Source organism: Xenopus tropicalis, chromosome 8 (assembly GCF_000004195.4).
Source record: "Xenopus tropicalis strain Nigerian chromosome 8, UCB_Xtro_10.0, whole genome shotgun sequence".
NCBI lineage: Eukaryota > Metazoa > Chordata > Amphibia > Anura > Pipidae > Xenopus > Xenopus tropicalis.
In genome coordinates, this window is record NC_030684.2 from 5685423 (window position 1) to 5697626 (window position 12204).

Consider the following 12204-nt stretch of genomic DNA (forward strand, 5'->3'; position numbering starts at 1 on the left):
CTCCTGAGGATGTTCCCTCTGGGTTTCTCCTGATGATGTTCCCTTTGGGTTTCTCCTGACAATGTTCCCTTTGCGTTTCTCCTGATGATGTTCCCTTTGGGTTTCTCCTCATGATGTTCCCTTTGGGTTTCTTCTGATGATGTTCCCATTGGGTTTCTCCTGACGATGTTCCCTTTGGGTTTCTCCTGATGATGTTCCCATTGGGTTTCTCCTCAAGATGTTCCCTTTGGGTTTCTCCTGATGATGTTCCCCTTTGGTTTCTCCTGATAATGGCACCTCTGGGTTTCTCCTGATGATGTTCCCCTTTGGTTTCTCCTGATAATGGCACCTCTGGGTTTCTCCTGATGATGTTCCCCTTTGGTTTCTCCTGATAATGGCACCTCTGGGTTTCTCCTGATGATGTTCCCCTTTGGTTTCTCCTGATGATGTTCCCTTTGGGTTTCTACTGATGATGTTCCTATTGGGTTTCTCCTGACGATGTTCCCTTTGGGTTTCTCCTGATAATGGCACCTCTGGGTTTCTCTTGATTATGTCACATCTGGGTTTCCTAAAGGAAAATGGATGACAAGCTCAGCCAGCAAGAATGTTAGCAGTTGACTAGCCCACCCTGACAGTCCAAGGGTACATACCTTGGGGTCACAAACCCATTAACAAAGAGAATTCATCATTTACCCATCACCTGTCAGCAGTCAGAACCCCAACATCTGCCTTTGTATACTCCCCAATGTCCGGCTGATTGGTGGTAGTTGATTTACTTTATTGGGAACAGCAAAGGAGACTGAGCCATTTAAAGGGGAAGCGAGCACATCTGTGAAAGGGAAATAGCGGTTTGTTTGTTATCTGGGCAGCCGGCCGAATCTCTGTACGATCCAATTGGAGTCCTGCCAGTGCCGCACCGTGTTCTTGTAGTGCTGGATTGGGTTTCTGCTCTTGTGTCTGGGACTCACTACTTGTAGGAAGTAATGACGGGGCGGGAAGGTGTGTGTGTCCCAGAGAGGCTTTATCTACCGGGTAATAACATTCACCCATATGTATAAATACAAACATACAGAGAAGGAATGTTCTGGGCACACAATAAGCTGTACCCCCATACTGTACTGTCTAAGGGAAACACTATGGCACCTCCTACCCATATGTATAAATACAAATATACAGAGAGGGAATGTTCTGGGCACACAATAAGCTGTACCCCCATACTGTACTGTCTAAGGGAAACACTATGGCACCTCCCTCCCATATGTATAAATACAAATATACAGAGAAGGAATGTTCTGGGCACACAATAAGCTGTACCCCCATACTGTACTGTCTAAGGGAAACACTATGGCACCCCCTACCCATATGTATAAATACAAATATACAGAGAAGGAATGTTCTGGGCACACAATAAGCTGTACCCCCATACTGTACTGTCTAAGGGAAACACTATGGCACCTCCCTCCCATATGTATAAATACAAATATACAGAGAAGGAATGTTCTGGGCACACAATAAGCTGTACCCCATACTGTACTGTCTAAGGGAAACACTATGGCACCTCCCTCCCATATGTATAAATACAAATATACAGAGAAGGAATGTTCTGGGCACACAATAAGCTGTACCCCCATACTGTACTGTCTAAGGGAAACACTATGGCACCCCCTACCCATATGTATAAATACAAATATACAGAGAGGGAATGTTCTGGGCACACAATAAGCTGTACCCCCATACTGTACTGTCTAAGGGAAACACTATGGCACCCCCTACCCATATGTATAAATACAAATATACAGAGAGGGAATGTTCTGGGCACACAATAAGCTGTACCCCCATACTGTACTGTCTAAGGGAAACACTATGGCACCTCCTACCCATATGTATAAATACAAATATACAGAGAAGGAATGTTCTGGGCACACAATAAGCTGTACCCCCATACTGTACTGTCTAAGGGAAACACTATGGCACCCCCTACCCATATGTATAAATACAAATATACAGAGAAGGAATGTTCTGGGCACACAATAAGCTGTACCCCCATACTGTACTGTCTAAGGGAAACACTATGGCACCCCCTACCCATATGTATAAATACAAATATATAGGGAAGGCAGTTTCTGTGAGCTCCGCAATCCCTCTTATTTCATGATATAAGGGAAACAATAGGGCAGCTCCCACCAATAGTAATTTATTGTATTTATATTTTCCATGTGATGGAAATATCTGGCAGTTGGTGGTGGGCATATACTGGGGAGGTGACAGCTGTGAGATGAAGCTCAGTGCAGTTGCTCCTTAGTAGCAGTACAGCTGGCAGTTACACCTACCTGCCAGCAGGAAGTACAGCGACATCCAGAAGCCCCAACTTCCTGTCTCAAAGTGAAACTGCGGTTGTTATAGCTGAGAGTTTTGTATTTCATAGGCTTTTTGTCAGTGGTTGTGTTCTCTGCAGAACCTCTCTTATACTGCGCTGTGATCCTCAAGCAAACATATGGTTGCCAGGGTCTGTGGGCCTAGTAACCAGCTGGGAGCACATAAACTGAACCTGAACAACTATATATATATATATGGGACAGACAGTGACAGTTACACATAACTATAAACCCAGTGAGAATGAGGAATGAATGGGTATTGGGGAGTTGTATCAGGAGTCAGAACCAGCAGTGCAGGGAATGGAAAGGGACAGACACAGTGACAGTTACACATAACTATAAACCCAGTGAGAATGAGGAATGAATGGATATTGGGGAGTTGTATCAGGAGTCAGAACCAGCAGTGCAGGGAAGGGAAAGGGACAGACACAGTGACAGTTACACATAACTATAAACCCAGTGAGAATGAGGAATGAATGGATATTGGGGAGTTGTATCAGGAGTCAGAACCAGCAGTGCAGGGAAGGGAAAGGGACAGACACAGTGACAGTTACACATAACTATAAACCCAGTGAGAATGAGGGATGAATGGGTATTGGGGAGTTGTATCAGGAGTCAGAACCAGCAGTGCAGGGAAGGGAAAGGGACAGTGACAGTTACACATAACTATAAACCCAGTGAGAATGAGGGATGAATGGGTATTGGGGAGTTGTATCAGGAGTCAGAACCAGCAGTGCAGGGAAGGGAAAGGGACAGACACAGTGACAGTTACACATAACTATAAACCCAGTGAGAATGAGGAATGAATGGGTATTGGGGAGTTGTATCAGGAGTCAGAACCAGCAGTGCAGGGAAGGGAAAGGGACAGACACAGTGACAGTTACACATAACTATAAACCCAGTGAGAATGAGGAATGAATGGATATTGGGGAGTTGTATCAGGAGTCAGAACCAGCAGTGCAGGGAAGGGAAAGGGACAGACACAGTGACAGTTACACATAACTATAAACCCAGTGAGAATGAGGAATGAATGGGTATTGGGGAGTTGTATCAGGAGTCAGAACCAGCAGTGCAGGGAAGGGAAAGGGACAGACACAGTGACAGTTACACATAACTATAAACCCAGTGAGAATGAGGGATGAATGGATATTGGGGAGTTGTATCAGGAGTCAGAACCAGCAGTGCAGGGAAGGGAAAGGGACAGACACAGTGACAGTTACACATAACTATAAACCCAGTGAGAATGAGGAATGAATGGATATTGGGGAGTTGTATCAGGAGTCAGAACCAGCAGTGCAGGGAAGGGAAAGGGACAGACACAGTGACAGTTACACATAACTATAAACCCAGTGAGAATGAGGGATGAATGGATATTGGGGAGTTGTATCAGGAGTCAGAACCAGCAGTGCAGGGAAGGGACAGACACAGTGACAGTTACACATAACTATAAACCCAGTGAGAATGAGGGATGAATGGATATTGGGGAGTTGTATCAGGAGTCAGAACCAGCAGTGCAGGGAAGGGAAAGGGACAGACACAGTGACAGTTACACATAACTATAAACCCAGTGAGAATGAGGAATGAATGGATATTGGGGAGTTGTATCAGGAGTCAGAACCAGCAGTGCAGGGAAGGGAAAGGGACAGACACAGTGACAGTTACACATAACTATAAACCCAGTGAGAATGAGGAATGAATGGGTATTGGGGAGTTGTATCAGGAGTCAGAACCAGCAGTGCAGGGAAGGGAAAGGGACAGACACAGTGACAGTTACACATAACTATAAACCCAGTGAGAATGAGGGATGAATGGATATTGGGGAGTTGTATCAGGAGTCAGAACCAGCAGTGCAGGGAAGGGACAGACACAGTGACAGTTACACATAACTATAAACCCAGTGAGAATGAGGGATGAATGGATATTGGGGAGTTGTATCAGGAGTCAGAACCAGCAGTGCAGGGAAGGGAAAGGGACAGACACAGTGACAGTTACACATAACTATAAACCCAGTGAGAATGAGGAATGAATGGATATTGGGGAGTTGTATCAGGAGTCAGAACCAGCAGTGCAGGGAAGGGAAAGGGACAGACACAGTGACAGTTACACATAACTATAAACCCAGTGAGAATGAGGAATGAATGGGTATTGGGGAGTTGTATCAGGAGTCAGAACCAGCAGTGCAGGGAAGGGAAAGGGACAGACACAGTGACAGTTACACATAACTATAAACCCAGTGAGAATGAGGAATGAATGGATATTGGGGAGTTGTATCAGGAGTCAGAACCAGCAGTGCAGGGAAGGGACAGACACAGTGACAGTTACACATAACTATAAACCCAGTGAGAATGAGGGATGAATGGATATTGGGGAGTTGTATCAGGAGTCAGAACCAGCAGTGCAGGGAAGGGAAAGGGACAGACACAGTGACAGTTACACATAACTATAAACCCAGTGAGAATGAGGAATGAATGGATATTGGGGAGTTGTATCAGGAGTCAGAACCAGCAGTGCAGGGAAGGGAAAGGGACAGACACAGTGACAGTTACACATAACTATAAACCCAGTGAGAATGAGGAATGAATGGGTATTGGGGAGTTGTATCAGGAGTCAGAACCAGCAGTGCAGGGAAGGGAAAGGGACAGACACAGTGACAGTTACACATAACTATAAACCCAGTGAGAATGAGGAATGAATGGGTATTGGGGAGTTGTATCAGGAGTCAGAACCAGCAGTGCAGGGAATGGAAAGGGACAGACACAGTGACAGTTACACATAACTATAAACCCAGTGAGAATGAGGAATGAATGGATATTGGGGAGTTGTATCAGGAGTCAGAACCAGCAGTGCAGGGAAGGGAAAGGGACAGACACAGTGACAGTTACACATAACTATAAACCCAGTGAGAATGAGGAATGAATGGGTATTGGGGAGTTGTATCAGGAGTCAGAACCAGCAGTGCAGGGAAGGGAAAGGGACAGACACAGTGACAGTTACACATAACTATAAACCCAGTGAGAATGAGGAATGAATGGATATTGGGGAGTTGTATCAGGAGTCAGAACCAGCAGTGCAGGGAAGGGAAAGGGACAGACACAGTGACAGTTACACATAACTATAAACCCAGTGAGAATGAGGGATGAATGGGTATTGGGGAGTTGTATCAGGAGTCAGAACCAGCAGTGCAGGGAAGGGAAAGGGACAGACACAGTGACAGTTACACATAACTATAAACCCAGTGAGAATGAGGAATGAATGGGTATTGGGGAGTTGTATCAGGAGTCAGAACCAGCAGTGCAGGGAAGGGAAAGGGACAGACACAGTGACAGTTACACATAACTATAAACCCAGTGAGAATGAGGAATGAATGGATATTGGGGAGTTGTATCAGGAGTCAGAACCAGCAGTGCAGGGAAGGGAAAGGGACAGACACAGTGACAGTTACACATAACTATAAACCCAGTGAGAATGAGGAATGAATGGGTATTGGGGAGTTGCTTAGAATTAGATTTTTTCATTAGGCAGAATACAATGTTTGGGTGCATTTCCCCTTTAAATGTGCCAGAGTGCATTAGCAGCCGTGGGTTACACAGTGACAGAATGGGCAGTACATAGAGAGTGGGACGGGCAGCAGTCGCGGGGGGTGCAAGGGATACATAAGGGTTAATTATAAAGGCAAAACCCCAGGAAGGATCTGTGCGACTCCCAGGAGCCCTCTCTATCCCCCGCCACTTAGTAGCTTCCTATGCCTCGGCTGGGAATGTATATAGGGGAGGAACGTTCCATTGCAGCGCAGGGAGCAGAGCGGAGCTGCATATAAACAGAGGGAAGGTGGTACTTACCCGCTGCAGCAAGATGATCGCCGTGCCTGGGAGTTGAGAGCGGAGCCGGGAGCTGGCAGTCAGAACCGACAGCATGGCCAGAGCCAAGATGAAGAATTCCCCATCGGAGATCAGCTCCGGATCCAAAATTGTTCCGCCAATAACCAGGGAGGATCTCAACGGGGTCAGCCCGCTGCTACCGGCTCGGATTATGGGGTCCCTGACGAGTGATGCCGGGCAAAGGTATCCTTAGTGGTGGTGCATGGGGGACCTGGGGGTGTCGGGGTGCTGGCTGTGGGGGCGGCTGGCATGCCTACGCTGGGAATGCAGCATGTGTGGCACAGGGAGGGGGGGCTGCTTGTCATATTATTATTATTATTATTGGCCGCCCCATTCTATGGATCGTTATATATATGGGCAGAATGGACCCGCTGTGCTGCCTGTGCTCTCACCATTACATTTTAACTTCATGCATTGGGGTCCCAGTGGGTAGAGAGAGTGGGAAAGAGCCATTGGCAGGGCTGTAAGGGGTTAATTGCGGTTCTGTTGGGGCTGAGCGCTGCAGTGTGTACTGAGCCCAATTAGCGATGGTTTTTGTGTATCTGTCATCCCCCCCCCATGCAAAGTGCCACCGGATTCAGATTATTTGCTTTTCTCCCTTATTTGCCTGCAGCAGGTGTAGTGAGCCGAGAGCGGGACTGGTATCTAGGGACCATTCCTACTGCCCCCCGGGGCCATAGTTACCCCCCTACTGTGTGTCACCCATAGGGGTATGGAGATAGTTACATAAGCCCCTTCCTATGGGAGAGTGAAGGGGGGGAATGGGGTTACTTCCAGCTCTATCAGCTCAAAAATAATTAGTGAAACTGGTTGGATTTCATATGGGATCTCCGGCCGGCCTGGTCTGTTATACAGATAGCTAGAATCTCAGCCATAAAGCAGGGCAGGACTGCTGCTTACAATGGGGGGATCAGATAGGATCTGTGCCACTGTGACAGAATGCTCTGTTATACAGATAGCTAGAATCTCAGCCATAAAGCAGGGCAGGACTGCTGCTTACAATGGGGGGATCAGATAGGATCTGTGCCACTGTGACAGAATGCTCTGTTATACAGATAGCTAGAATCTCAGCCATAAAGCAGGGGCAGGACTGCTGCTTACAATGGGGGGATCAGATAGGATCTGTGCCACTGTGACAGAATGCTCTGTTATACAGATAGCTAGAATCTCAGCCATAAAGCAGGGCAGGACTGCTGCTTACAATGGGGGGATCAGATAGGATCTGTGCCACTGTGACAGAATGCTCTGTTATACAGATAGCTAGAATCTCAGCCATAAAGCAGGGCAGGACTGCTGCTTACAATGGGGATCAGATAGGATCTGTGCCACTGTGACAGAATGCTCTGTTATACAGATAGCTAGAATCTCAGCCATAAAGCAGGGCAGGACTGCTGCTTACAATGGGGATCAGATAGGATCTGTGCCACTGTGACAGAATGCTCTGTTATACAGATAGCTAGAATCTCAGCCATAAAGCAGGGCAGGACTGCTGCTTACAATGGGGGGATCAGATAGGATCTGTGTCACTGTGACAGAATGCTCTGTTATACAGATAGCTAGAATCTCAGCCATAAAGCAGGGCAGGACTGCTGCTTACAATGGGGGGGATCAGATAGGATCTGTGTCACTGTGACAGAATGCTCTGTTATACAGATAGCTAGAATCTCAGCCATAAAGCAGGGCAGGACTGCTGCTTACAATGGGGGGGGATCAGATAGGATCTGTGCCACTGTGACAGAATGCTCTGTTATACAGATAGCTAGAATCTCAGCCATAAAGCAGGGCAGGACTGCTGCTTACAATGGGGGGATCAGATAGGATCTGTGCCACTGTGACAGAATGCTCTGTTATACAGATAGCTAGAATCTCAGCCATAAAGCAGGGCAGGACTGCTGCTTACAATGGGGGGATCAGATAGGATCTGTGCCACTGTGACAGAATGCTCTGTTATACAGATAGCTAGAATCTCAGCCATAAAGCAGGGCAGGACTGCTGCTTACAATGGGGGGGATCAGATAGGATCTGTGCCACTGTGACAGAATGCTCTGTTATACAGATAGCTAGAATCTCAGCCATAAAGCAGGGCAGGACTGCTGCTTACAATGGGGGGGATCAGATAGGATCTGTGCCACTGTGACAGAATGCTCTGTTATACAGATAGCTAGAATCTCAGCCATAAAGCAGGGCAGGACTGCTGCTGTGGGACATAAGGTGCTGTTGCTCAGGACCAGGGACAGAAATAGCCAAAATCCTTTGAGCCAAAGGAAGCAGATTTCCTTATATAAACACAAAGTGATACATTTCCCTTCATGTTGAAGTCACCGGAGACATTGCCCCCAGCAGTTTTTCCCATTCTGTTAATTAGTCTTTTCAAATCCAAATCCTTCTCTGAAAGCAAATTAGGATTGAATTGTGGAGCTGTGGGTTTAGTTGATGGGACCATTAGTTCCCCGGGGCGCCGGGATCCATTACTTCCCAATCCCACGCGAGGGTATCGCTCATCTTTTGGATTGGGGTTAATGGCGCGTTCCAAGCTGTCTCCGGCGTGTTCCGTTGCAATAGATTCCTCCGGTACCCGCTGCGTTTAATAAGGATATCATCTAATTATCCAATCATGGTGCTCATATTTGGTTTCACCATTGTTGAAACATCCAAAAAGTACCCCGGGAGGGGTATTTAGAAGGACTACTGCAGGGGTTGTTGTTAAGGATGCATCTAATCCTTTCTCAGAAGGATTTGCCCGAATCCATGCCAAATCCGGGCACCCCTGGAACATAATAGGACGACCGGTTTAGCCAAATGTTGCTTTTCAGCCATTGGTTCCATGAGTATCTAGGGCAGAAAATAAATATTCTGCCCCCCAATCGTATCATAATAAAGCTTAAGCCAAGCTGTGGATGCTGGGTTTACTTGGAAGGGTTCTACTTCATGGTCTTCAACCTTATGTAACTATGTAAGCTGGCCATATATGTAAACTTGTATGGCAGATCCTTATATGCATAAACTGGGGGCTTATGGAGACCATATTGAGAACAAACACACCAACACCCTGTTATGGAAATCATTAAAATGGGGGCAAAGGGACCTTCTATGGTAGGATCTATTGATGATAAACCACATGGCCAACGCTCTACGGGAGAACCCGTGGTAAAAGAGACTTGGCACTGGGATGTCTCGGACTTGGTTGGTATCTCGCTGTAGTATTGAGGGGCTTCATAATATAATGGATGGGGTGCTATTTCATTGGAACCCAGTAATGACGGGGGCCCATAAAATCAACATTTATAGAAGAGGCCAGGATTAAATTTGTGGAACCCACTCATGTTGAAACATCCAAAAAGTACCCCAGGAGGGGTATTTAGAAGGACTACTACAGGGGTTGTTGTTAGGGATGCACCAAATCCAGGATTCAGTTTGGGATTCGGCCGTTCTCAGCAGGATTTGCCCAAATCCATGCCAAATCTGGTCCAATCCGGGCCCCCCCAGGCACATAATAGGATGACCGGTTTAGCCAAACGTTGCTATTTCAGCCATGGTTCCATGAGTATCTAGGGCAGAAAATAAATATTCTGCCCCCCAATTGTATCATCATAAGGCTTAAGCCAAGCTGTGGGTGCTGGGTTTACTTTTAAGGGTTGAACTTGATGGTCTTCAACCCTATGTAATGACGTAAGCTGGCCATATATGTAAACTTGTATGGCAGATCCTTATATGCATAAACTGGGGGCTTATGGAGACCATACTGAGAACAAACACACCAACACCCTATTATGGAAATCATTAAAATGGGGGCAAAGGGACCTTCTATGGTAGGATCTATTGATGATAAACCACATGGCCAACTCTCTACGGGAGAACCCGTGGTTAAAGAGACTTGGCAACAGGATGTCTCAGACTAGTCTTGTTAGTTGGTATCTCGCTGTAGTATTGAGTCTTGTTAGTTGGTATCTCGCTGTAGTATTGAGGGGCTCCCTAATATAATGGATGGGGTGCTATTTCGTTGGAACCCAGTAATGACGGGGCCCATAAAACCAACATAGAAGAGGCCAGGGAAGCCAGTATCGAATTTGTGGAACCCACTCATGTAGTCGTTCTTAATTCTCAAAGTTCTCTATGTGGGGTTTCTGTAGTGTTCTGACACTTCTGTGTAGGAGATGTAGGGGCAGGTGTAGGGTGGGGGGCATTATCTGTCCAGGGTTTGTAGAGTGACCTAATTGCATGTTGGTCAGAGTCTCCGTATGCGACTGGCATATTGAGATGTGACTACTGCAACTGTTCCATTCATTCAACCCACAGAAGACAAAGGCCCGTCTCTATCTTAAACCACAGATTGGTTTCTACGTAAATGCACCCCTGCCCTCCGGACTCCCCCCCCCCAATGTGGTTATTGCATCTCTCTGAGACATCTCGATTCTTACGCAAGTCATGGTCTAATTCTGAGAAAGGCCAACGTGCACCCTAGTCAGATCTACTCAAACTTGGGTCCTGGGCGTCTCCACATCAAAGGGCCCCAAGAGGGAAGAACTAAGCTAAAAGTACAATGGACGTATATATTCAATGTGGTCAATATGGTCTTCACCCAGCCAACAGGACTCGCACTCCTGGATGCCTGGTTAGATATTGGTTAAGTAGACTTTGCTCATCATTGATGTCCAACTTGCACTTTAAAAAGCCCATTATGGTCTTCACCCAACAGGACTTGTACTCCTGGATGCCTGGTTAGATATTGGTTACATAGACATTGCTCATCATTGATGTCCAACTTGCACTTTAAAAAGGCCAATATGGTCTTCACCCAACAGGGCTTGCACTCCTGGATGCCTAGACGTGCAGACTTTGCCAGTATAAGGGCATCTCTGCAATGTGTCAACTGGGAAAGGCTTTTCATGGGGTTAGACACAGAAGGAAAATGGAACATCTTTAAAACATTGCTTTGTAGGTATACACAACAGTATATCCCCCTTGTAAGCAAGGAGAGGCATCGCAAAGCAAAACCTTTATGGCTGAATAAAAGTGTTAGTGTCGAGGTTGGTAATAAAAAACGTGCTTTTAGGGCATTCAAGTTAGCTGGGGCAGCTGGGGCTTTCATCAGGTACAGGGGGGCAAATAAAGCAGCAAAAAAGCTATCAGGCAGCTAAAATAGAAATGGAAAGGGATATTGCAGCTAGGAGTAAAAAGAATCCAAAATTATTTTTTAATTATGTGAATAGTAAAAAAATGAAGCAAGAAGGGGTGGGAACTTTATTATCACGGGGGGTAAGTTGGTTGATGAGAACGGGGAAAAAGCTGAAATTTTGAACTCTTATTTTTCATCTGTCTATACATCTGAGGAGCCAGATAATGAAGGCTTCCCTTGTAATATGCCCAGTTCTAGTAATTTAGCTACTGACGCATGGGTCACTCGGGGGGGAATTCAAAAGAGACTTGAACATGTAAAGGTAAACAAAGGTCCAGGGCCGGATGGGATTCATCCCAGGGTATTAAATGAGCTGAGCGCTGTGATTGCCAAACCTCTTCACTTAATTTCCCAGGATTCATTGAGGTCTGGCATGGTGCCGAGAGACTGGCGGATTGCTAATGTGGTGCCGTTATTTAAAAAGGGATCCCGTTCTCAGCCTGAAAACTATAGGCCTGTTAGTCTGACATCAGTAGTAGGAAAGCTTTTGGAAGGGGTAATAAGGGATAGGGTACTTGAATACATTGCAGTTCACAATACTATTAGTTTGTGCCACATGGTTTTATGCGTAACAGATCTTGCCAGACTAATTTAGTTGCCTTTTATGAGGAGGTGAGTAGGAACCTTGATGCTGGAATGGCAGTTGATGTCATCTACTTGGACTTTGCTAAAGCGTTTGATACAGTACCTCACAGAAGGTTAATGATCAAATTAAGGAATATTGGCCTAGAACATAATATTTGTAATTGGATAGAGAACTGGCTGAAGGATAGAGTACAAAGAGTGGTGGTAAATG

General features: G+C 46.1%; 1 protein-coding gene across 5 annotated transcripts in view; it reads left to right on the forward strand.

Moving 5' to 3' along the window:
* The window catches only part of kcnt1 (potassium channel, subfamily T, member 1), a 128185-nt gene that overhangs the window by 49286 nt on the left and 66695 nt on the right, over window positions 1-12204 (forward strand). Inside the window, exon 1 of one of the 5 annotated variants that reach the window (XM_031890260.1) lies at window positions 5965-6415. The exons of 2 other annotated variants lie outside the window; for them this stretch is intronic. In XM_031890260.1, the coding sequence (XP_031746120.1) occupies window positions 6267-6415 (149 nt within the window). In that variant the 5' untranslated portion in view covers window positions 5965-6266. 5 annotated transcript variants of the gene reach the window in all.